Source organism: Heteronotia binoei, chromosome 1 (genome assembly GCF_032191835.1).
Source record: "Heteronotia binoei isolate CCM8104 ecotype False Entrance Well chromosome 1, APGP_CSIRO_Hbin_v1, whole genome shotgun sequence".
NCBI classification, from domain to species: Eukaryota; Metazoa; Chordata; class Lepidosauria; order Squamata; family Gekkonidae; genus Heteronotia; species Heteronotia binoei.
This window is the reverse complement of record NC_083223.1, coordinates 115,985,814-116,013,368: the sequence shown is the minus strand read 5'-3', so window position 1 is coordinate 116,013,368 and position 27,555 is coordinate 115,985,814. Positions and strand designations below refer to the sequence as shown.

General features: G+C 39.7%; 1 protein-coding gene across 8 annotated transcripts in view; it reads right to left on the bottom strand.

Moving 5' to 3' along the window:
• LAMA2 (laminin subunit alpha 2) overlaps positions 1-27,555 on the bottom strand; it is a 900,941-nt gene that overhangs the window by 62,867 nt on the left and 810,519 nt on the right. For all 8 annotated transcript variants that reach the window (XM_060239150.1, XM_060239173.1, XM_060239164.1 and 5 more), the window contains 5 exons: positions 22,538-22,681; positions 20,394-20,527; positions 10,707-10,866; positions 5,376-5,500; positions 3,259-3,421 (listed from right to left, as the gene is read on the bottom strand). In XM_060239150.1, coding sequence (XP_060095133.1) covers positions 3,259-3,421; positions 5,376-5,500; positions 10,707-10,866; positions 20,394-20,527; positions 22,538-22,681 — 726 coding nt within the window. The remainder of the gene's footprint in view (positions 1-3,258; positions 3,422-5,375; positions 5,501-10,706; positions 10,867-20,393; positions 20,528-22,537; positions 22,682-27,555) is intronic.

The following is a 27,555-nucleotide window of genomic DNA, read 5'->3' as shown; positions in this document are numbered from 1 at the left end:
TTTTTTCTAATGACAAACTATAATGGATGCTATAACCTCTTGAGAAACCATGCCCTCTACTTAAACTAACCAAGTCAGAATGTTACCTAGATTTATGGCACTTCACACCTACAACAGCAGTCTGCTTTTTATCACCTTCCAGTGTTATTTCAGCCCTGCTTTGTTCTAATACTAACAAACAAGATCATATAAGATTATGCATGTAATGGAGAAAGTAGAGAAAGAAGTACTTTTCTCCCTTTCTCACAATACAAGAACTCGTGGGCATTCAATGAAATTGCTGAGCAGTCAGGTTAAAATGGATAAAAGGAAGTACTTCTTCACCCAAAGGGTGATTAACGTATGGAATTCACTGCAACAGGAGGTGGTGGTGGCTACAAGCATAGCCAGCTTTAAGAGGGGACTGGATGAAAATATGGAGCAGAGGTCCATCAGTGGCTATTAGCCATAGTGTGTGTGTGTATGTGTGTATATATATGTGTGTGTGTATACACACATATATTGGCCACTGTGTGACACAGAGTGTTAGATTGGATGAGCCATTGACCTGATCTAACATGGCTTCTCTTATGTTCTTAACAGAGATCCCTATTCTTTTAATCTGCTAAAAACATTCCCATAATTCCATATACCAACTCACTGCCCACTTATATTAAGAATTGCTGCTTGTCATTCCCATTTTGTCTGATGAAGTCTGCTTAAAAGCATACGAAAGCTTACATTCTGAATAAAACTTAGTTAGTCTTAAAGGTGCTCTTGTCTACTGCTTTGTTCTATTTACAACATTGTAATGTTAGAAGTCAGTTTAGAATTTGAGAGGATATAATCCTCTCTCAACTACATTCAAGCTTAGTGTGGTGACTTTGGGCCTCTCACTCTCTGTGAGCTTTGTCTAGTTCACAGAGTTGTTGAGATGAATGCTTTGAAGGAAAGGTGAGGTTAAAAGTATGACAGATGAATTGCTGATGTTTTCAATCCACATTTGAATTTTGACTATCTCAGAGGAAGCTTTTTAAATATCTGAAAACACATGGACAATAAGTAAATGCCATTTTCCGTATTCATTTGTGTATGCTAAAAGGTAAGAACATATATTTCTATTTCAGAGTAATCATGAAATTCATTTAAGATTGTTAATATTAGCCTATGAGCTTCTGCATGAGCAATAGGACTGTTACATTACCACCACCACCCACTCTTCTGTGTCCTGCTCCTCCCATAGATTACTCAAATTCCAGGAGCAGCTTGTTCCTCAAAAGTTGCGAGAGGGATCAGAATTGCTGGTGATTGCATAGAGCTCATCACATGTCCCTTTAGAATAGGATCAAGTCCCCCAAATAGTTGAAACAACACCTGTAGCTTTAAGGAATAATGCTCACTGAGCTCTCATTTGCCAGTTTTTGAAGTTGCGAGGCAATCGCAATATTGCTTTGCTTCCAAGCCTTGGTTTCTGTAAAGACAAGCCTGGACAGGGGCACTTGGAGGTCAAAACAGCCCTGAGAAAAGTCCTGTCCCTGATTATGTCCCCAATGGAGTATCACTGACAGCAATCACTGGAGACTCACTACAAGCACCACCTGGCCTGGTTTGGCAATTACTACACAACTGGACATTGCCTGGGAGGCCCCCCCCCCGGGGTCCAACTGGGCATTGCCAGGCAATGGGCATCATGCAATAGAGCCTAGCTCAACCTGGCCTGGGCCACAGACACTGTGCAACTAGGCTTGACCTGGAGCCAGCCACCACATGCTGGCTACTGCACCCTGCTTGGTATAGCTGAATCTGGAAGTTTCCTTAACTCACCATAGCTAATAGCCATTTAAGGGCCTATCCTTCATGAATCTGCCTAATTTCCCTTTAAAGTAATCTATACTACCTCCAGTGGCAGCGAATTCCACAGTTCAATTAACCATTGAGTACAGATTTATTTCCTTTTGTCTGTTCATCAACTTTATTGAGTTCTTGTATTATGGGAGAGAGAGAAAAGCTCACTTAATCCACATTCTCCATTCAGTGCATAATAATTTTATAAACCTCTACTCTGTTCCCCCTTACTAATCTCTTTTCTAAACTAAAAGGATGCACACTCATCAGCCTTTCCTCATAGGAAAAGGACTTCAGCTCCTTGGTTGCCTTCTTCTGTACTTTTCTCAACTCTGCCTATACTTACAGGGAATCTGCGTACACCTTCAGTATCCCCATTCAGTAGGGTTGCCAAGTCCAATTCAAGAAATATCTGGGGACTTTGGGGGTGGAGCCAGGAGACATTTGGGCGGAGCCAGGAGCAAGCTTGTGAGGAGCACAATTGAACTCCAAAGATAGTTCTGGCCATCACATTTAAAGGGACCACACCTTTTCAATACCTTCCCTCCATTAGGAATGATGAAGAATAGGGGCACCTTCTTTTGGGGCTCATAGAATTGGACCCCCTGGTCCAATCCTTTTGAAACTTGGAGGGTGTTTTGAGGAGAGGCAAATTTGCCCCCCCACAAGCCCCAGATGCCCATGCATCAATTCTCCATTATACCCTGAGAATCGGTCTCCATAGAGAATAATGGAGTGCCCAGCAGACATTTCCCTCCCCCCCTTTTCTGATGACCCTGAAACAGGAGGTGGGCCTCCAAACTGGGGGATCCCCTGCCCCCACCTGGGGATTGGCAGCCCTACCATCCAGACACTTTTCTCTATGCTATTAATCACAGAGGAAGGGGATATAGGAAGTGCACATAGATTTCTTCTCCCTGGATGGCTGTAAGTTGCTTCTTGTGTGCTCTGGCTCATATTCATAATCAGGAAAATAACAGGGCTCACTGGGTTTCATCTGCAAGAATGCATCATGCTCTTACAAAAGGAGGTCAGGACTAACAAATCATTATGTACGAGATTATTAAAAAGATGTAATAAAATTCAGTGATGTATTTTTTGAATTTGTCATTGTGGCAAGATAAATTACCAAAAAAACCCCATATAGTCCTATACATCAGGATTCTTTAATACAAGATTTTAAAGGAAAATTTGCAAGTCATAATGATTTGCACAGAATTTTTCCTACAGCATTATAAAAGTTGCTTGTATTCCTGTAAATCAGTCCATTTTGTTACAGTTTCATGTAAATAATAAAATCACTTTCTTCGTTTAACTGACCAAATCCATCACCAGTCTGAACATATACCTTTTAATCTCTGATTATAAAATATATTAACAATTATAAAATACATGTTAATAAAAGAGGTTGGAAAGAGCTTAGATTAATTTTACCAAGTCTTGTGTAGCAAGGTACATCAGAAGAGCAGTGGAAGAGAATGTCTTGAACTTGAACATGACCATGGAGATATTTGGGTTCCATCTTACTGGGCGGCTCACTGTAGCATACCCCTCTCCATCAAATTGAACAGTTCCCTCACTGTCTGCCACCTGTGGACTAGTAATGAAGAAAACTTTCAGAATATAGCAAGCTTTCCCAGAATAATTTAAATAGCAATTTGAAGTTCTATTTCATATAGAGTACTTTATGAAACTGAAGATTTCAGTGCCTGTAGGTTTTCAAATAGATACTTCCTGAGAAACAAGTGGGGAAGAAAGCCAGCGGGCAACATGTTTCTTTTTTTGAAAACAATCAGATGCATTTTAAAAGCATAAGATAGAAAGACTTGACTGGACTTTCACAAGGTTGGTCACTGTCAGTGTTCTCTCTAAGCTGAGTTAGCTCACAGTTTTTTAGCCTCCGGCTCATGTGTTTTTTGTCTTAACTCAGAAAGGATAGCCCCAGAGCAAACTAATTTATGCAGTAGACAAATTGCTTGCTAACAACTTTAATGCCACAAAGCTGAATTTTCACTCACAAGACTCCACAGTTCAGAGGGAGCATTGGTCACTGTCAGGGCTTTTTTTGTAGCAGGAGCTCCTTTGCATATTAGGCCACACACAGGGCATACTGTAAGCTCTTGGAGGATTGGCTACATCAGGGGTGTGTGATCTAATATGCAAAGAAGCTCCTGTTACAAAAAAAGCCCGGGTCACTGTAACAAAGAAGTCAAATCATTGTGTTGTTATTTCTTATATAAACCTTGTCAGGGGAAGTGACTTTACTAGGTTGAATCAACAAAAAGACACTTTTGTCAATGGGTGGCAATCTTTACCATCACCCCCCCCCCATATAAAGCCCTGCACTTTTCCTGAGGGTCCCCTGGTGCTATAAGGAACAATTATGGTGGTGGTGGGTGCAACGGGAGATAGGAGCAAGGAAAAATTCATTCTATGAGCTTTACATAAGATATTTTGAGGACCTTAATATTTTAATTATATGTGTACATAACAGACTGGATCCACTGAACTGTCAGTGGGAGGTACTGACAGATATTTTCTTGCCCTCCCTCCCCCCTCCAGTCCTTTCTGACTCTGGGAAAGTTGATTCCTAGGGTTGTGGGACCTGCAAGGACTAATGGCTATGAAAGTTGGTTTGCACTGAGAAGGGGAAACAGGGCAAAATTGCCCCTCCTAACATCTTTCAGAAGAACTGTACTCACAGAAGAGAGAGGAGAGGAAAGTTTTACCACCTTCCTCTACTTCAATTCAGTGCCCTGACCCACATGGCATTTAGTCCAAAATGGATCCCATGACCCATTTAGTTTCTCTAGAGTTGGAAATGAATGCAAAGGAAAGGAAATAAGAGAAAAAATTGCAGTTCTTATGTCCAGAAGTTATTGGATCTAGCCAAATGACTATGTAGCACTCAAAGTATTACTTTTTATCTAATAATCTTTTCAGTCTGTTACACTTTGTTGATCTAAGAAAATTGTAAAATATATATGGTACATGCTTTGTCTAATTTATGATTTTAATATAAATAAAACAATATTTGATTTAGAACAAAGTTTGAGTCCAGTAGCATCTTAAAGACCAATAAAGTTTTATTCAAGGTATAAGCTTTTGCATACATGCACACTTCTTCAGATACAATGAAATGGAAATAATGACGATGACCATCAATCTCCAATGTTGACATATTTATTTCCTTCACTATGTCCCCCCACCCCTGGAATTAAACTCAAACAAATGGTAACCATATAAACTAAGATTGTTATTCCTGTTTGGTCCTTGAATCTGTTTATACTGCATGCTAATTTACTGCTCACCCTCTACCTCTGTGTATGGACTGGTAATTTCTATTTCATTGTATCTGAAGAAGTGTGTGTGCACATGAAAGCTTATACCTTGAATAAAACTTTGTTGGTCTTAAAGGTGTCACTGGACTCAAACTTTGTTTTGCTGCTTTAGACCAACATGGCTACCACCTGAATCTATATCTGATCTAGCAAGTTATACATTAAATTGTCCAAAACACAAAAAATAAAGAATACACAACATAATCTTACCTTACTGCACATCCTTTACATTCTCCCTCAATGTCTCTGAAATTCCACAATCCTATTGGTTTGCTGTCTAAATAAGTCTCCCCCATACATCCAGTGAAAGTAGTGACTCTCACAGCATCAGATTTCTAGAAATAGGAAACATGTGGGCTGAATTATGTGCTCCTTGTTTTTGGACAGTATTACAACTGCATGAGCTTTGGTTTATCAGCCAAGTAATATCTGTTCATGAGCCCCGTGGCGCTTAGTGATAAAGCTGCAGTACTTTAGTCAAAGCCCTCTGCTCATAACCTGAGTTTGATCCCAGTGGAAGCTGGTTCAGATAGCCAGCTCCAAGTTGACTCAGCCTTCCATCCTTCTGAGGTTGGTAAAATGAGTACCCAGCTTGCTGGGAGGAAAGTGTAGATGACTGGGGAAGGCAATGGCAAATCACCCTGTAAAAAGTCTGCCGTGAAAATGTTGTGAAAGCAACGTCACCCCAGAGTCGAAAATGACTGGTGCTTGCACAGGGGACTACCTTTACCTTTTAAAATATTTGTTCACAGTGATCTTATCTCTTACTTGCCCTTGATTTTTTTTTTCACAGATGCAGAACCTATTCAGCTATGAAAACAAGAGGACACAGTCCTTCATGCTCAGGGAGTGTGTAGTTCTGCTAGACTGGGGAACTTCTTGGATGTCTTAGTTGACTTATTATGGACTATTAGTGGGCGAGCCATCGCATCCACATAAGGATTATGAGAATTATCTCATCACAGAAGCTACAACCTGCACATACAAGCAACTGCAGAGTGACTACCTGGAATCCAAACCATATGGCCACTGCTCTACATGATAAACGGTTAGCCATGTGAGTTTGCAAATTTCACCTTTAGTGAAAACCATTTTCTTGGATTATTTCTGTTGGACCTTATTATAACTGCAAGACGTCCAAGTAATTCTTTTCTAAGCCTTCAAAGTTCTTCCATAATCAAACAGGACAACAATTGGATGATTTGAGCTACTATCATAAATGCTATCTTGGAAAGTTTAAAAAAGAGACCTAACTAACCTTTATTACTTACCAGCCATAGAAACCACTTGACAAAGTTAAATTAATTATGTTGAGTACTTTTTCCCCCCGGCAGACCAGCAATAATAATAATAGATTCCAAAAGCTGCTTGGCTAAGGTCATATGGTCTGCTTGAAGAGCATTTGTTCCAAGAGAAGCTTGTCCTTTTCAAAAGTATCCAATTTTCTTTTATGTTTCACTTCGTCAATATGAGCTAGTTTCAATTCCAGATATTTAGCAATTTGAGACCCACAAGCACCTGCTACATTTCACTAAGCAATTATGAATATTAATAATATTAATGTGCAAGCATATGGAGAAGAGCAACTTGACTTTCAAAGGGAGGCATGACTTGAAAGTCTAATCATTTGGGTGATCTGTCCCAAGGTCATTGTGAATGTTTTAATTGGCAGTGTGTGAATTTAATGCCACTCCTGAGAACTTCATAGTGCACAGGAACTGTAAATTCTATTGAGTCAAACTGAAAGAACATATTTTTTTAAAGCAAACTGACAGACAAGCAGTAGAGGTTTTTTATAAAATACATATTCATGAACAAATCCAATGTATTGATCACTTAAAATGAAAATGGCAGGTGCTACTTCAATAGTTTGCCAGTTGGCAACCCAGATATTTGCACAGCAGGAGTTCAGATGTGTCACTTAACAAGTTGGGAAATGCAAACAAGAGGACAGGCAGGCAGGCAAGCTGCCTCATTCTCTTTGCTCCAGATAATTTAATAGCATAATTCAGATCAGGTTGAAACTTGGTCACCTTACATATAAAATATCAATGGTTATAACGAACATCCAATTTTAAAATCTTTATCTGTTAAGTCTCTACAAACTGATTTCATCTATATATGGGAAGGGCGGGATATAAATTCCCACCACTTGTGGGAAGGGCGGGATATAAATTCTAAATAAAAATAAATAAATAAATATGAACAAACAGGATACTGAACAGCAAAGTTTGTTTATGTTACATAGGTGACATGCTTGCACATTAATATTATTTGTCTAGGCTTTATAATGTAGAAATATAAACGTGTGTCTTTTCAATATAAATTATTTGAGATTGATGGTTTCTTCTCACAGAGATGTTTTAAAATATCCAATATTATATGTGGTGCTATTTGGAAAGTACCTTGCAGTTTATCAAAGTGGTCTCTAAACTTATCTTTGTAGATTTTTGACATCATCTCCTTATCAGACATTCCACTTCAAAGTCTGGGACTGAGAGTGTAAATAAGTGTGTGTTGTGACTCTATGCTATGCAAAGCCACAGTCCATGATAAATTTGCTTGCACTTTTTCATATCATAACTTCACTATAAAAATGATCTGAAAATTTAGGCTAAAAAATTTCATTCTGTTGCATAAACCTCAATGATATTTATTTTTCATTTCCATACATGTAATCATCTGACATACCTGTCAGAATGCTTGAAAGCATATGGTGTACATCAGGCAGAAACCAGGAACAAGCTGCTCATATGACCCTACAGGTGGAATTTCATTCTAACAAAACGGGGAACAAGTCCCACTGATCACAGAATGAAAGTTCTGCATGCACATGAATAGGATTGGGCTATAACTCAGTTAATGTGCTACCTAGTTTAGATAAAAGTTACGAGGTTCAGACTCAAAGCTCTCAATATACTCTGACATAAACTGCTGTACATTGTGTTACTTCAGTAATTTAAGTGATCTGCTCACCTATAGCGATATGTTTCCATCGTCCATTAACTTGACAGCATGATAGCAAGAGAGTTCTACATGCAAGAAATCACTGGCTTAGTATAGCAATCTATAAATGATAGCTGCACTGCTCATTCTCTCCCATCAATCTGATGTGGTTGGTGCAAATTTTCTTCACAACCTCAAATATAGCTACTGGTCAAGTTTCTTCCAGATAAAAGAGTAGAGAACCAGAACTTTAAGCACATACTAACAGAAGCAGAAAGACTTGAACATCAAGGGCATTCATGTAACAGTTTTTTTGTTATTTGCACGCAGTTTTATTCTACATGTGATGTGACCGAATGTTTAGAGATGGAAGAATGTAATATGTCACCAAAGGATCACAGGCAGCATTACGATAAGGAAATGCATGATGTCCTCAGTAACACACAAGAAACTCTGGCCTCAGATAAATCACCTTCTGTCCTCAGAACTAAGCAATAAAATCCTCAGGTTCTGGGCAGGGAGCAGAGGGTCGCCGTTTATGGAGACAAATAGGAAGGACAGTGATAACCATTTGCCCACCTGACAGGAAAAGACAAGGCATATCACTTTTAAATATCCTGAGTGGGGCCAATAAATATTGAGAACATGCTCCTAGGTTTTACTAGATGGGGGAATGGAGGGAAGAGTGGGTACTCAGTCCCCATTTCAGGATAAGAGAAACTCTCCCAGCAGGGAGTAAAAGAGTTAAAAAATTTAACACATTATTATATGAAAGGTGCACTAGCCAAGAACCGCAGAATGGAGAGAATCAGAGAGAACTGTGTATCAACTAGCCTCTGTTTCAAAATTGCATCTTTGCTTGTGTTTAAATAAAGAAGTGTGTTGGTAAATAAAAATCTTTTCCCTTTTATAGATCTCAGACTGTGACTGAGAGTTCTTACCTTAGTATCTGGCCATTTATCAAAACATAGACCAAACCACTTCACAAGCTGGAAAGTTAGCAGGCAGGGAGAGGGGAATGTGCAGCAACTAAATCATAGATGTAGATCACCCTTGTCAGGGCTTCAAACCACTGACTGCAAGAGATGGGCAGAAAGGTGGCAGAACTCTAGCCTGCATGATAGGAAGAGGATTAGTGGGTTCAAGCTGTCTCATACATGTGCACGGATTCCCACCCCTCATGGGTGTTTGAAGACAATAAGAGTAAGCAAAGGGGAGAGGATCATTACAGATATTAGCAAATTAAACAGAGGCAATGCTTTCCCCTGCTATGACAAAAATTGCCTCTGGATGTATCTCCATTTCAACTGGTAGATTTTCTTATAGTTGTATATGTCCAAAGATGACAGACAATATATGATATTGGCATGTAAGAACTAAGTGAATCAGGTATATTTTTTCAATAAAACAGAATAAAACAAAAGAAAAATACTTTCAACAATCATGTGCCTGCAGCCCTCAGTGCAGCGGCTGGGCTGCAGAGGCACGCGTTTGCCTCCCTGGATGGGGAGAGACAGAGGGCGCCCGTTTAGGCGCGCAGGCTGGAGGGCGAGGTCTGGCTGATTGACAGCCAGACCTGTGCTCCTCTCAGTCTGCGTCGGGCGCTGCTTCGGCCCCTTCCACCCGCCCTGTATGTTATGTAGGCATTTGCTGGTTGCTTCTTTGAGGAGCTGGGTAGGAATTTTTTCGCACCCTGGCCGATTGGCATTGCCCAGGTTGTGTTTTTTGCCTACCCTACATAGCATTGCAGTGGAATGTGGATTTGGCTATTGGGAGGTGCTGTTAAATAGGCGGTCACTTCAGTGGCAGGTTTTTTGGGGTTTAGGGCACTATGCGGCCAGGGGAGGACTGCGAAGCATCCCCATTTTGGGGAATTTGGGGTCTGGCATGATCAACCCTGGGGTTTGAAGACCCAGGTGGAGATTGCAGACTGCTGGGAGACTCGGCTAGAGGGTGCTTTCTGGCGAGACGTGCATCTGGGTTTGGGCCCTCTGGTGTGGGCCTCCCTGCTGGGCCTGCCCAGAGGGAGCTGAGGCACTCAGCTCTGGCCGGGGGGGGCTGGGTCTCTCACCCGTTATGGCAGGGGAGCGGTCACGGTGACCCCTAGCCCTGGCCAGGCTGCTGGTGGGGTACCCTTGCTGTTTATGAGATTAATTAATAAAGTGGCCCAATTTTATTCCAATCACTTGGTGTCTGTCTTGTTATTTCTTCCTTGGGGGGGGGGGGCAAAGGCTTACATTGATGTATTTAGACCAATTGTAATGTGTGACATTAAACACTGAAAAGTGACACTAACATTAAAAATGTAATACTAAAAGCAAAAAGACTCTCCCATGGCAAACAGAGAATTATCCTCATTTTAAGATAAATTATGCTAATGTATGGTTCTAAAATGAGGTCCAGAAAACCAATGTAGTTCCTTTAAAGTCTTTCTGGAATATATACAGTATAGCTTCTAGAATGCTCCCAGGCAAGTGATCTATCATTTGTTGTCTTGGGCTCAATTATCATTCCTTAGTTAAAAAGAGAGAACAACAAATAGGGAAAAAGACAAAGGGATTAATATGGGACTGGCTAAACAAAAAAAGGAATTACCTTTATTTTCCCAGTCAGACCTCCAACAAACAACATAGCATTTGCATCCACGTCCAGAATGGTGTAACCAGGTGGAGAAATAGCACTGAAGGTGCTTGGTACAATGCTGGCTTTAGGACCTTCCAGTGCCCGTACTGAAATTGTTCCATTTCGTCCAGTCCTCCACAAAAAGGGGGGGAATTTAACCATTAATACATCATTTGAAGAACTTACAGATTGTCATGATTCAGTCTTCGCATATATATGACAACATTTTGTTTATCTCTGTTCACAAAGCTTAGTTACTAAAAGACAGTGCTGTGTTCCAGAATAATGGGCTGGTTGGTTCTTGAGCCCACTAAAGTAGGTGAGCCAGCAGACAGGTTTTCTCAGCAGTCAGGCATCAAGATGGCTGCTTGATTGAAGATGTCCTAAACAGCAGGTGATTGTGGGGTGAAGCTGCCAATTTCACTCTTTGCATTTGGGAAAGAAATTTAGATGGAACCACCATAGACGTGTGTGAGCTAGCTGTCCCAGATCCCATCACTGCAGCTTCCTGAAAATTCCCCTTTGCAGGTAGAGGGAACAATTTCTCAGTACTTTACATTAATTGCTATGTATTGGTATTTTCTCTCTCTCAAGAACCAAACCAATCTCCATCATTTTAAGAGGAAATATTTTCCAACTTCTATAACTGACTAGAACAGAGATACATCAAAATTCATTTGAACAGAATAAATAATATAAAAATGAAAGCCCTTGATTGAAAACTAAAATAAAGAAGCAAATAAACAGAACAAACCCCTTAGAGCATTTATTTGTCCCATAGAACTGTTTCATGCAGCAGCATCCTTTCTTTTATAGAACAAAAATATTTATCAGTTTGTTTTCTCTTTCATAAATGTCAGACCATTCAAATTCCTATCTGTTTTGCCTCACCTCAATAGTTATATACAGCATTCTCTATTACCTGGGGAACAACATAAATTACCTGGGGAATAACATAAATTACATTATCATGCAAATCAGTAGTAAAAGCATTAAATACTAATGGAGGCCTGTTGTATAATTAGACTGTAAATAAAAATTATAATTGGAGTACAATTAGAATGCTGTAGTAATATAATTACCAAATATGAAGAATAACTAGTATATTTAATAGCAAAGACTAGTTAAAAAGTACTGAAATCTAACTAGTATGGCCTTTGGAATTCCTCTCAGACCTAATGCTAACAATATTAAAATGCTTCCATGATTCCCAGGTTTTACTCCTCCATTTCCTAGAAGTAGATAAGGTCAGTAAAGTTCTATTTTAAATAGATTAGAAAATGTTGTAAAGTATATTCCAATGTTCTTTTTCTTTTCTGGCATAATTTCTCATTAGAATGGGCACAAATCCACAGCAAATGTTCAAGGGCCTTTTCTTGCATATATTCATATTTTTAGGAGCATTTGTTGTAATTACTTTCAAACCTAATGATATCCACACTTATTTGTTCTTGAGAAATTATCACATGTGGCCTGAAATTCAGTGAGGAGGCTCAAATGGTACCTCTGGGATTCTCTGAGGTATCACAGTTTGCGAGCACCAAACACATATTAATCTTTGATCCTGGAGACACTGGAGAGCCACTGCCTGCCTGGGTAGACACTACTGACCTAGATGGACCGATGGTCTGATTCAGTATAAGGCAGCTCATGTACTCATGATCAGCATTAATATCTGTACAGTGCTGATCAGCATGAATCATCATTCATTTGCCAAAGTGGTCAACAAAACAAACAGAAGTGTACATTTCAGATATAATGTGTGTTGGAAGTCAAGGACTTTTACATTGTTTTCTGCGTCCGCATTCAGTGGAGGACTAAACACAGAATCAACGTGACAGACAGGCCAGGCATCATCACCCTTTCCTTTCTATTTCTCTGAAGCTATCCTTTGAAGTGTAAAATGCTAATCTCAGGGTGAACTTCCTTCCTTCCACCTTTGATCCACACACATTGCCAGAGTTCTCCATCATGCCATCATGGACACAGGACATGCTTTCCTGCATCCCTATCCATCTAGCTAGTTAAACTAGACTAGAAATCTGTCTCTACCCTGTTCTATCTAGAATGGATAATAAATAACTCTTATTAGGTTGACATAGTAAAAGAGACTCCATGTCTGATAACAGGCAGTTTGGGGTGGATGGGAGGCATCTCAGATCGGGACAGCTCAGAAAGAATCATCCTGAACTGTCCACACACTCCATTGCAAAGCACCCTTATCCCACCAGCGGTACACCTTGGCATGGTCAGACGGCTGTAGCACACAGTTTGGTTTTATTTTTCCCTTGGCACAGTTTGGTTTTATTTTTTCCATACATTTTAAGTGCTCATGCACTCATGCACACTCATGCGCTCTGAGCAGTTCGTAAAAAAAAAAAAAAAGCTGGGAGTGGCTTGGGGAGGCTTGGTGGGTTCACACTGCCAAGGCGGCTTGCTTGCTTGCATGCTTCCATGTCCAGATGCCAAAGAGGCAACTGGAGTGTGGCTCAAAAATTTGCTACCACTTCAAAAGTGGTAGCTTTTTGAGTCATTCTGAGAACACTGGAGGACAGGGTGAGTACGGGATGGGGATGGGTGGCAGATGTTAGCGTTTGGAAGGATTTTTCATGTCGGTTCCTGAGGTGTCTCTGAGTCAGCCCAAACTGCCCATCTGTTATCAGCCCATGTAACTTTGTTCTTATCAGCACACACACACTGGCTGGAGAAGCTTTGGTGTTTGGTAAGCCTTGTGCTAACTTATTAATGATTTCTGGCTGTACCAAATCAGACAATCTACTAATGTGGAACTATGATGTAACTGTTGGTAGCTGGTCCAGATCTGGCTCACAGACAATAATTCAAATCCTTATTTGGCCTAAAAAACCTTTGCTCTAGCCAGACATCGCTGTGGTGATGTTAACCAGGTAACAAGCTAGACAGCAAGCCAGGATTCATCCATGATGAAAAACTGATGGGGGCTCAAACTAACTTGAAACATATTGCAAATCTTGGTCTGAAGGCCCATACAAACACATTAACCATTTTTAGCATAACTAAACCCAGGGGTGGAATTCTAGCAGGAGCTCCTTTGCATATTAGGCCACACACTCCTGATATAGCCAATCCTCCGAGAGTTTACAAGGCTCTTTTTTGTAAGTTCCTGGAGGATTGGCTACATCACAGGTGTGTGGCCTAATATGCAAAGGAGCTCCTGCTGGAATTCCACTCCTGACTAAACCATGATTTCATACTGTGTCTGGCTGAACTTGTTTTATTAGTCATCAGATAAGATAATTTTATAAGGAATTGATCTCTCTGATTATTATCCAGTAGAAGGGTGCTTGCCCTGCTGACCCCAAAGGGGGAGAGGGAGACAGGTAACAACAAACCTGTCCATCAGGGCATTTGGTCAAGAGGAGGCATAAGCCCAGAGGGCATTTAACCCCTGGAAACACTCTTTACTGGTGGACATAGTTTCTTTAGTAAACAAGGTATCTCTTCCATCTGCTCCTGGCAGACAGCATTCTCCTCAACCCTGACAAGGAGATATAGCCTTTTATCAATCAGGATATAAAGAGAATTTTACAAGTAAGAGGCCATATTCTCCCCCTCCCCCAATTAATAATAATTGAAAAATGAAGATTCATCATTTCCCTGGAGAAACTGATGGAATCTTGAAACATACTCTACCTTGGGCCAACTCTGTAAACCACCCTGTAAACTGAAATAAATAAATATGTAATTGGATTTTAAATAATCTAGCTGCTTCTCTGGATTGTTATTCCATTTTTTCTGTGAAATGCTGTTGTGCTGTCCTCTTTTTAGCGCTTCTCTGCTGTGTTTCCTGTTCCTTGAAGTTATCCAATGTTCATGTCAGGAATCATAACAATAATGTACATTTCAAGGATACCTCATATCTAATTCTATTTAAGGCCAAAAATATAAATTAATTAAGGTTCTAATTCTATTTAAGATTGAAAATGTAAATTAATTTACTATAAACTAATTGGCTATATTCCTGAACAATGTTAATTCTGAACTAAGAGTATTTCAGGTGCCCTTTGAAGATTATGACAGCAGTTTCCATGATTTCAGTAACACCTTAAAATTTAAAGCACCAAATGGAGAATGGCATCTTTCCTACCTGCCCCAATACCTGTCCAGGCAGTGATAGTCTGAGAGGGAATTGCATACTTGTCCTTACCAACAGGGTACAGAACCTTTGAAGTTAACTTCAGTGCTATAGGATGCAACTATGGGAAAACAGCTTGCACGCTACTGCTGAACCATATAAAGGGCACCTCAAACTCCCTTGTCCCAGATCTGGAATGAATTAATCCAATATTTTCTTATTCTATTAACCCCCATAACAATTCTGCTCCTTCCCTCTTCTTCTTGGCTGGGCAGATCCTTTTCTTTCTTTTTCTGCCTGTCCCACCCATTTCTTTAAAACTATATGAATATATGCTGATCCAGTCTAGGGATCTGATGGACTGATGAAAATCCTTCTTTTGTTTTGTAATGACACATGAGAGGCTGATGGTAATTCAAAACTAACAAACTTGTATTTTACTTACAAGAGGAAACTGTCAGGTAAGTATCAGGTTTAAGATGCAGAAGGTGAACATGCAACAGGAATTAGTTGACTTAGTATAAATATAAACAAAAGATAGTTTGTCACACACAAGTAGCTGTTTAGTTGTACAGACAGGCCTTTAATGAGATTTCTTGGCAGTTTCTGTTTCAATATAAAAGCATAAGCTTCTTTGTCTCAAAAGATAGTCAAGTTAATGAAGGCAAGAACATTCACACAAATTCCAGTATCTCTTCTTAACTACTGGATCACACATGCCCTTTTCTAGGAGCTATTTCCATCAGATTGGGTAGGAATCATGCCCCCCCCCCCCTTTACTAGGAACTATTTCCCTCAGGCTTTAATTGGGAGCCTTCTTGATCCTTTCACTCTCTTCAGTCCCCTTCCCAGTCAACAGTCAGTTCATAACTGTCATTCTTAACTGCCACTCTCAACTGTAGAATTCTATTTGAATTCCTTGCCACTCAAGGCTCTCAGATTGGGTTAAAGCATTAATCATTTACTGTCCATCACATGTCCCACCCTATTCCAGTTTTCTAGCTGCATTTGTTGAATCAGAAAGGCTCCAATTCCATGTATACTTACAGGGAAGTAAGCTGAATTAAGTTTTACTTCTGAGCAACAATATAAAATACTGCACTGATAACAGTTTAAATGTATTAATTTTTCTTCATTGGGATAAAGAGGATATGCACTGACATAAGAAAATTAATGCACACTGCATTGCAGCAACCATTTTATTTATTTATTTATTTATTTATTTATTTATTTATTTATTTATTTATTTATTTATTTATTTATTTATTTATTTATTTTATTCGATTTTTAGCCTACCCTTCCCATAGGACAGGCTCAGGGTGGGTTACATCATAAAAACAATCAACAATAAAAGAACAATTTAAATATATAACATCTAAAACTACAGAATGACTAAAATGGCAGGTTCTGCCTCACAGACATGGCTGGTTGTCCAGGTCCAGTAGATCATACAGCACTGGGATGGAATGAAGGGGGAAGGCCGGTAACAAATGACATCCACTGCCTCAGCTGAAAGCCTGGCAAAAGAGCTCTGTTTTACAGGCCCTGCAGAACTGGAGCAGATTCCGCAGGGCCTGAATCTCCATCCTACATTAATTATTTCTAAAGCTATTTAGTCTGTGAAATTCCGCATATAAAAATAAAACAATCAAAAGAACAAAATTAAATTCAATTAGGATTAATATTCTTAATCAGATTTGATTTTAAATTGATGTTATATGAATTACTGGGTTCTGTTCTGCATTTATAACTAGAAGAGTCATTAAGTACTTAGAGTACACAAACACATATAGCACAGATTGGAATTAACAATATAATTAGCTTTGTAAGTCATTAGTGCTACTACAATGTTAATTATATGAAGTATAACATTCTCTGCTTTAAGGCAATACTATTTAACAGTTACAAAGGAAAAATAGGAAAAATGCAATAATAAATTTTGCAAAATAAGCTAAAATAGCTTTTGTATCAAATACAACCGAAGATATTTTGGGGGTCAAGGACATGGGATAAATATAGATAATTCAAACAGGTACAGTATAGGAGAAAAACTGTTGTGGGTTTGGTCTCTAGGATCTTTAATCTTTTCTACTTAAACATTTATTATAAATATTTGTTTTTTACCCATCCTCAAAATACATGTATGCCTCTTTATACACTGCAAGTTCAAAGGTTTATAAATGCTGCAGTAGGTCTGAGGAGACCTGGCTTCAAATCTCCACTTAGCTTTCAAGCTCACTAGGTGACCTTGCTAATCACTTGCTCTCAGCCAAATCTATCTCATAAGATTGTTTTGAGCATAAAATATAGGATGGCAGAACCATATGTTCTATTCTATGTCTAACATTCTATGGCAGAATGTTGCAGGCTGGTTCTCTAGGTCCTCATGTGGAGAAACTCAGCTCCTTCTATCTGCTTTTGATACTGTGGGACAGCCAGATGCAGGAAGAGCCCTATACTGCATTTAGAATATTTAGAATAAGAAAATGTTATAATTAATTTCTCCTATTACTACTCTGCCAGCACAAGCACACACATACACACACACCCAGGGCCGGTCCTAGACTGTCTGGCACCCTAAGGCAAGGCTATCTTTTGCCCGTCCCCCCCAATAATGCCACTGAGTCATATGGGGGGAGCCGAATTTGGCACCCCCAAAAGGATGGTGCCCTAGGCAATTGCCTAGTTTGCCTAGTGGCAGGGCCAGTCCGACACACACTTCATACCTTCAACAGGCTAGCCCTGTTGAAGAAATGCTCTGACTGGTGTCATTGTTAGGATAATGAATTGTCCAATGCAGGAATTAACAACAGGGGTTCCCACAGAAGAACAGAGGAGGATACTAACCCCTATCTCTTTGATATGACATTTGTTATGTTTAGGAGATTTATGGCAGTCTTTTGGTCAGGCGGAGAACTAAATTATTTGGTTTTGATGTATTTACTCTTGGCACCAGAATTTCCAGTATGAAGCCTATATGGAATGTTTCACACACCTTTGTATTTGAATAAAGTAAGAGTCTAGTAGCACCTTTAAGACTAACAAGGTTTTATTTAAGATATAAGCTTTCGTGTATAAACTTGGAGCAATGCTTCCTAAACTACCTCCCACTCAGCCCGCTCCTATACTTTTGGTTCATTGATGATATTTTTATTGTCTGGACACATGGAAAAGAAGCCATGGATGTATTCCACCAGGCTTTCAGTGACTTTCACCCCACTACCAACTTGACAATGAACCAATCTATGCAAGAAATACATTTTCTGGACACTACTGTAAAAATACACAATGAAAACATAGTCACCGCTTTATACCGGAAACCTACTGACTGACAAACATACCTACATGCCTCCAGCCACCATCTTGAACTTGTCAGATATGCAGTTAAATGAGTGTTTCCAGAATATTCAGACCCCGTTTTTGCTGAAAACTTCATATTCAAGAAAAGGCATCTCTTCGGATCCACATCTTCCAATTCTTTACACCCAATGGGTTCTAAGCTTAGTGTAAAGAACTGGAAATTGTGGATCTAAAAAGATGCTTTGTCTTTATGAAAATTAGATGAAACTTTCAGCAAAACAGGGTCTGAATATTCTGGAAATGCTCATTTAGCTGTGTGGCTGAGAAGTGATTGACTGTGTATTTGAGAGTTGTACTTGGACTGGAGTCCTCTAGTGGAAATCTTATCTTCTACTTTTGGAACTGCCTTTACCTGTTGGACTTTGGGGTTTGACATTTCGTTCCATGCTGTAGTTGTTCCATGTTCTAAGTTTTTGTATGAATTCTATATTTTGTATAATTCTTTAATAATTTAAGATTTTTCATGTTCTAAGCAACTGTAGTTCTGTTTAGTTAACATAAGATTTTTCTTAAACATTATTGCATGGCAGCAGTGCCTTTTTTTCTTGCCTCTTTTTTCCGTGATTCTCACATGTTGCCATTTCTGGAGGCTAGGGCATGGATACTTGCATTGAATATGTGCTTAAACTTACTTTTCTGTGTCAATGGCTATCTGCCCTTACTGAACGAGGATTCTTATAAATCATCATTACTTAGCGTAATGGACAAGAAATTGTCAACTACTGATTTTAACACTGAATCTATCAAGGACTTGGGGCTCGCTGAATCAGCAATTACAACTAAAAGCAGATTAGGAAGATTGGCTACAATACTTCTATTCTTTGTGTCTGACAAGCTTGTTCTTCTCAATTTTTTTGAATACTTCCCCCTGATTTTCTTCCCTTCTATGCTTATCATCTGATCACAGCTGATCTACTCAGGACCTTTACTCTTGCTAGAATGAATGTCCATTTGACATGGTTATGAGAGGCTGCTTTTTGCATCTTCCCTACTCTGACAGAATTTGCTCTTGCTCCCTTGGTAAAATAGATCTAATCTCTCATATTTTATTGGAATGCCATCTATATTCTAATCTAAGATGCCATTCCATTCTACTGTGGCTGGTGAATTTGAATTATTTTAATCCAAGTAGAGTGGTCTCCTTCCTACTTTCAGATTAAAATCCTAATATAACCTTGCTTGTTGCAATTTTTACCATTTCTTTTGTATTTTGGGAAATAAACAGAGATTATAAATGAAATTTCAGATTGTTATATTGCTCAAGGCAGTATAGGAAGGCAGGAAACGAAATACCTAGCTGCAGGGTTGGTGCTGGGGTTTTTGTCACCCCAGGCCGACCCTAGGCCTGCACCCCCCCATGGGGGTTGGAGTGAGGCCACATCACCTCTTTCATCCAACAGGATCCCAGGTGGGTGAAAGCAGTGGCAGGGCTGCTGTGCTTTGCTCCAAGGTTCTCTCCCCTTGCAGGACCTGGATGGATGAAAGAGGAAGTGTGGCCTCACTCTCAGCTGCCTCCCCCCCCAAGAGGAAGCAGCCTCAGAGTGAGGCCGCTCTCCTCCAAGCCAGGCTAGGAAGCCAGGCTTAGAGGAGAGCACATATTGGTGCACAGTCTCCCCTCTTTTACCTTCCTGGGTCACGGTGGGAGAGGGCACCTGAAGGCACCCTGCAGGTAAGGTGGCACCTAAGGCAGCCACCTACCTAGCCTTCTCCCACTCACTGGCCATGCCTAGCTATCAACCATTCATATGCTGAACAGACAGACATTTGATCCAGCCAAACAGGACTTTTTTATTTTCTTTGCAATGGAAGTTACACAAAAAGGGCAAAGAAAATTATTGAAATCCAGAGAATGCAAGCCCTTATAGCCATTCATAGAGCATTTCTCAAAGACCATTGTAGATTGCAATGCAATGCTCTAAAATTACAAAAAACAAAAAAATAGAACAATCCATCTTAGAAAGGTGGAAAATTTGTTACTGTAGGTCCCATTTAATCAATTTAATCAACCTTTTAAAAATGGGAAGGACTGGGTGGAGCTGAGAGATGATGCTGCTACAGTCCACAACACTATCCATTTAATCTCAAGGTTAAATGGAAACTGAAACATAGCATATCCATTTGATATCAGAACACTGTTGTGATGGTCTGCAGGTAGAGAGGGACTCATAGAAAAACACAGTACTTACCTTGATGCTTCAATTCGGTACCAAAATCCATCATCTATTGTCAAATCTGGATACTCAATGCGCCCAACTCCAGATCCCACATCCCACAAGAAATCCACTTTGCCTTTACGCATTTCTATGGCCAAAAAGTCAGTCTAGGATAAAACATTTTTTGACAGAAATCAACAATACAAGTGAAATTAGCATTTACTATTGTTATTGCAAAAGCAATAACAATAGCCGAGACAAAGAATAGGAAATTAGTAAAATAGTGAAAATAGGTGAGACATGAACTGCCCTGCCTGTAATGCACTGTAGGTAATCTTTGACCATGACAATATATCCTACTTTTAAGAGTCAGTCAGTATTCTAGCAACATGTAATTTCTCCCTTCACTGGCTTACTCCAAATAATCTGTTTATGAAGTAAAAACAATGGCCATACTACATCACAGTGCAGACACAGCATCAACATGAAGAGGGATTAACACCTCATTTAACTGAGCCTTGTCTCCAAGTCCCCTTCAGCATAATTACAGACGTGTGCTCAAAGACAGCATGCTGGTGCAGTATGGGGGCTGAAAAGTCTCTGTGTAACTCCTGTATCCCCACTTTCCCCATATATTCTCTCCTAAGTGTCGGTTACTCATATTTCAAAGTCTAGAAAATTGCAGTGGGCTGGAAGAGATGACTATATGAGGATATGGGAGGCATACAAAGACTATCAATATCTAGTACTATACAAATCATAGAGTACATGTCTTTTTCTGGTAAGATCCTTTTTATCAATGGCTAGTTTACTAGAAAAATTAAAATCTGAGTCATTTGGCCATCTTTATTTACTTCTCTTGCTTGAGTTAGGGAAAATAAAGATTGTAATGGTCTAAAGTATGTCTAAGCAGCCCCATGGTACAGAGTGGTAAAGCTGCAGTACTGCAGTCCTAAGCTCTGCTCACAACCTGAGTTCGACCTGGATTCAGGTAGCTGGTTCAGCCTTCCATCCTTCCAAGGTCGGTAAAATGAGTACCCAGCTTTCTGGGGGGAAAGTGTAGATGACTGGGGAAGGCAATGGCAAACCACCTCATAAAAAAGTCTGATGTGAAAATGTTGTGATGCGATGTCACCCCAGAGTTGGAAACAACTGGTGCTTGCACAGGGGACTACCTTTTTTTAAAAGTATGTCTATATTAATGGTCTAATATATGTCTAAAACAACATTAATATTGAGGATGTTGATGGAAAATGTGGTCAAAATATTTCAAATTAATGACTATATGATGTCATTTACTTAGTAGGTCTGATAAACTACTTCTCTTAGAAGCATTAACAGTCAAATTAGAAGTTATGGAGGCATGATCCACATGTTTTAAAGTGGCTTGTGCCCATTTCCTATGGAAAAGGTTGGCTGGACTGGGCAGTGTAAAATAAACAATGAAAAACAATGAGTTCAGTGCTGAACTCTTTACTAGTTCATGTTTCCATTCTATGACCACTTCACAACAAGTCTCCTCTATAGGGTATTTCTAGTTTCAGAGCCCCCATTCAGGAGAAAAAAGGTTGGACAGAAACAGATGCTAGGAGAAAAGAATAAGTTTGAAAAATATACCTGACTTGCAGCTTATGAGACCAAGGAAATAAGAATCTTTTATTTTCAATCATTGTGAAAGCTTTGACTTGAAATCAAGGTATGGTGAAATCACATAATTGGTTGCTTGAAGTCATATCAACTTTCCCCATGCAGACCCCATTAAAATGGGATGTGCAAGAGTTCTATTGCAGAAATCCCATGCACCTGAATTGACTTGCACAGGAGAAATATTTGCCATTTGCCCCCAAAGAAACAAAGGGCACACACCTGAGCGGTACAAACAAGACAACGCTATGTCATTTTTAACTCCCGCTTTTATATAATTAAAGTTGTACAACCAGATTTCTCAAAAACCCCAAGCACATACTCTTGTTGTATAACTGAAACAGGCTGTAACAATGGAAAAGGTGGTTCTTTTGTTTGCCTTTATTGCAAGTTGCAGTAATTATCTAGCTTTCCATATTTCCCCTGGCCTTATGCTGCTGCTTTGATGACATTTTCATTTCTACAGATGTTAAGATGTCAGTGTACAAATCTGATTAACATTTTCACAAAAGGAAACAGAAATCCAGACTTACAAATCGGTTACTTCCAAGATAAAAAAGTAGATTGTCTGCAACTGTTGTCTTTACATTGAGAATGACAGTGTTGTAGCTTCCTTTCTTTATCTCTGGCCTGTATGTGCGAATGCAGTTGCCTCCAGAAGACACAGAAACTTTAATCTTAATGGAGAAGGGGAAACACGAAAGAGAACTCAATTCATGCAGCTCATTATCGCCCGGGAAACATTCAGATGTTACTAAACAAATGCAAATGGATTACATATTTGTTCCTTCTTTGGCACATGTTCCTAAGCAGACAGACTGAAACATTATTTTCTTTCAGGAATGCTGAGTGTTGATTATGGCAATTTTATCTGCCATGCAGTACTGACACCATAATGCAATTCATTTTGTAATCACAATGTCTAGAATATGTGATAGTGAATAGGGATCAGCTATGAGCATTTAGCAATGCCAGCTGAACTTATTTTTATTGTGCTCAAAAATATGAACTTCAGCAATTCATAATTCTCACCTTCTGTACTAAAATGAGCATTATAGCCTGCCAGTTCTTGTATAGTTGAGCCAAGATTCTTCGTTATATATATCCTTCCCTCTCTTCTTCCCTCCCTTTCTTCCACGTTCAAATGTTTACTTTGTGGTTGCTGCTGCTTGCGATGACAATGACAGATGGCAACTGGTGTGTGAGTGAAATGACATAGAGAAATCATCCCCAACAATTCCCCTATACCATGGTGCTTCAGAAGTTGCCTGTGCACCATTTGGGCACTGTATCCCTGTGACTTTAAGATGTCAGGCATTCTGAGGGACTATATTTCACAGAGTGCACTGAGGCACAGCATTTGGGACACTGCAGAATCTGAGGTGCCAGGGAAGGGAGGGATGCATCTAAGGAAAGAGATTCTGTGTTGTTGGCCTGTTGACAAGCTGGCTGACCAGCCTCTTGCCTATCTGTCCTGACAGCTCCCATGTAAACCTGGTCCAACAGCAGTGACATTAAGTGCAGGATGGGGTAGGGAGAGTTGGAGGAGAAGGGTGCAGATTACTAAGAGCCGAGTTACATTTTTTTTTAGTGGACACGGGTCCAATTCATGACCACCAACACAACCTTAGAGGAAAACTCTAAAATGGCAACAAAAATCTTGTTCTTCCAGTGAGTTTTAAAGTGCCCAAACAACCCCTCCATAGCTGTTTCAGCACCTGAAAAAGTATGGAGGTGACAAGATTGCCTGGTGCTTCTGCAAGGTGTGCTCAATCAGTACCCAGTTTATTCAGCAATTTTTAAACAGTTAAGTTTTTCTTTAAAATGGCATTGGAGGCCACAAGTTGGGCCCATATCTGCTGTAATTTGTAGTTTGGCCCTAACCTTTTATGAAGTATTTTGAGCAATGTCCTCTTTTTGTTTTTCTCTTTTTTACAACAGAAAGGATCTCTGTAACATTTCAGATATTTATCCACTGTTATGTATAATTCTGAATTCTTTAAAAAACAAAATGCTTAATTTAAAAAAATGCATTTTGATCTTAGCCTAGGGCTCGAAATAAATGAAGCTGCTTACTATTTTTTTTCTCATTGCTTAAATTTCTGAGCCCAACTCCAAGTGAGCTCAGTGGGAAGGAGTGGGGTTTGAGGCATCTTTAATGACAATTCATTTGGTGAATATATTCAGAAGTAAATAGCTAATGAACTCACAAAAGTAGCCAAGCACACAGTCTAGGGTCCATCTGTTAGTCTACTTTGAATGCACTCCTTTCTGCAGCACAGCATTTGCATTAAGGGACTCTCACATATTTTAATTCTACTGGCAGTTGTTGTTAGTTCCATCTCAGAGGAACTTTTCTGACTTCTAAAACTAATTATCTAATACTCATTAAAGGTTCACTTGGCTCTTACAGTAATATTATTGCCATTATGAACAGAAGGCTTGGGCTTTTATGTGGGAACAATAAAAAGACTTAATAAGGTCCAAAACCATTTATTTTCTTGAATCCACAGATTCTTGTTACCAAAATGGAAGCAAACAATTTCATTTGACTTTTCAGGTTTATGAACTGAAATACAAACTATGCTGGTGACAGTACATGTAAGTATCATATTCGAAATAGGAAGGTTCCAATCATTTCAATCACAGAAATAGAAATCTCTGTAAACTCAATCACACATAAATTTGGTCTGAGGCTGTATATATGATATAGTATGGAATAATACGGGTTGTATGTGTGAACCAGCTTTAGGATTTTACTCATGGTACCAAAGATGGCTGTAAGAGTGCTAGAAAATGTGCACTGGAGGAACAATTTATAAAGATTAATTCAAGTGAACCTACACTAGAGTAACATTTAGCCAAATTCCTTAAAACAATTTGCTTTGCAAAAAATGTACAAATTTCAACTTGGGAGAATGAATAGAATCAATTATGAAAACTCAATTACAACATTTGTTTCAGGCATATGAGTATGTCATGGATTCATTTTACAGTTCAGAATAATTAAGAAAAAAAACAAAACAAAACCCCAAAACAAACACTGACATCAAGAATAATACTGGAATAGGATGCTTTTGGCTGGGTCCAGACCAGCAGTTTGAGACAACACAGGGACAGCCCTCAGATGGGTTAAAAAATCAAGTCCAGACACAAACATCTGGAGTCCGTCTTGCTCCCGTACTCACCCTGTCCTCCAGCACCATTGGAGCATTCAAAAAACCTACCACTTCTGAAGTGGCAGCAAATTGCCATGGCACTTCCCTGCTGCCTTTCCCGGCTGTCTGAATGGCAGGAGAACACCTGGGAAGCACCGCTCAAGCACTTGAGTGGTCTGACCACTCCTCCAAAGTGCTTGTGGCCCATCCCTGTCCTGGCAGCAGGCTGCACACAGTCTGACCACCCCCAGAGTGCTTTCCCCTCTGCCAGCTTTCTTTGGGATGGGAGGTTGCCACCCCAAGATGCTGGTCAGGACAAATATTCCCTCTACTCTGTGAAGTCTTATGAGCAAAAATTCTGCTTTGTGAACCTGGCATTAAAGTTGTGAGCTACTACGTTTTTCTAGGGCCATTTTTCCTGAGTTAAGACAAAAATGTGTGAGCCAGACACTTAAAAACTGTGAGCTAGCTCACATTAACTCAGCTTAGAGGGAACACTGATCTGGACCCAGCCTTCATGTCCCTTTTCTGTAGTTTAAATACTTGCTTAGCAATGTCTGAAAACTGCTGAAAGCACTGGGTGTGGGTGGGACATTTGATTCAAATCTCAAAAAAAATAGGATGAGAACAACTAGCTCTAAAGACTTCTACATATTTTAATATTTGTTTTAATAGTATGACTAAAATGCCATTGGTGCAAATTATCCTTCAAAACACAATAAAAAATAATAGCAGAGGACTCTGACTACTCAGTGTCAAGATTAACATTAGGAAAATAGCTTTGAAATTCATAGACTGAAATTATTTCAGAAGTGAAAGAAATCATCTGCTGCCTTGCTTCTTTCCATATGAAGTGTTACTTGTGAAGCAAACAGCCCATTTTATCATTGTTATTGCACACACTCTCATTTTGGTATTCCTAATGCAGCATGATGCTCTGGCCGGAATTAAACAGTAGCTCAAAATGTTCTCTGAGGATTTTCTTTACAGATTCGTGTAGGTCATATGGCAAATAAGTTTCATGTTACCAGCTGATTCCTGAGTTTAAAATGTAATTACACTGGGAAGACAGATTTGGGAGTCAGTAATGAGGCTAGAGAATGCAAGGACACAAGGTGGTGGTGGGAGAAAATCAAGAAAATGGGAAAGTGATTCCATTTAACACATGTGGCGATATTGGAAAGGTGTTGGCAGGTTTCATACATAACAGCCATGCCTGATGATTTGGAGACTTATATATAGCTGCTAGAGCAATGTAGCCTTTATCAAATAAGATTAATGCAAACATTTGAGTAATTAGTGCTAATTTTGTTTATTCTACATAATAACAATATTTGTTATTTGGCTTCCACAAATGGAGCAAAACTGGGGATCTGGCTTTTAGCACATTCTCCTTCTCCCAGGAACTACCTTAGGCTGCTCTCAAAACTTCTTCAGAAGGTTGGGAGACCTTCCAGAACTGCTTGTAAAGTAGCATGACTAGGGTTGCCAAGTCCACTTCAAGAAATATCTGGGGACTTTGGGGGTGGAGCCAGGAGCAAGGTTGTGACAAGCATGATTGAACTCCAAAGAGAATTCTGGCCATTACATTAAAGGGACTGCACACCTTTTAAATGCTTTTCTTCCATGCCCCTAATGAAGGATAGGGGCACCTTTTTTGCGGGCTCATAGAATTGGATCCCTCAGCCCAATCTTTTTGAAACTTGGAGGGTGTTTTGAGGCAAGGCGGCAGATGCTATGCTGCAAATTTAGTGTGTCTACCTCAAAAACAGCCTTTTTAGAGCCCCAGATACACACAGATCGATTCTCCACTATACCTTATGCCAGGGGTGGCCAAGAGTAGCTCTCCAGATGTTTTTTTGCCTACAACTCCCATCAGCCCCAGCCATTGGCCAATGGCTGGGGCTGATGGGAGTTGTAGGCAAAAAACATCTGGAGAGCTACCCTTGGCCACTCCTGCCCTATGGGAATCAGCCTCCATAGTCCCCCACCCCCGCTTTCTGAGGACCCTGAAGCGGGGGGAGGGCCTCCAAACCAGGGGATCCCCAGCCCCCACCTGGGGATTAGCAACTCTAAGCATGACATGGCTGCAGTAAGAAGGAAATTGGCTCCAAATTTCCCCCCTTGACTCCTCCAACTAATTTACAGTCCCTTCTGTCACATCTTATTATTCTGATCCACAGTAGCGGCTTTTCAGGAGGTGCAGGGGGGAAAGAAATAGAGTAAAAATGGTTTCCATTAACTAGCTGTCTCAATAGATGCCTTGAATCCAGTCGAATAAAAGGAAATATTGCATTAATGTTTATCGGTAACTATTGGTTAACTTATAACTTCCTAAGAACAAATGCGGATATAAATCTAGTTATAAGTATTAGATTACTTGTGATATATTT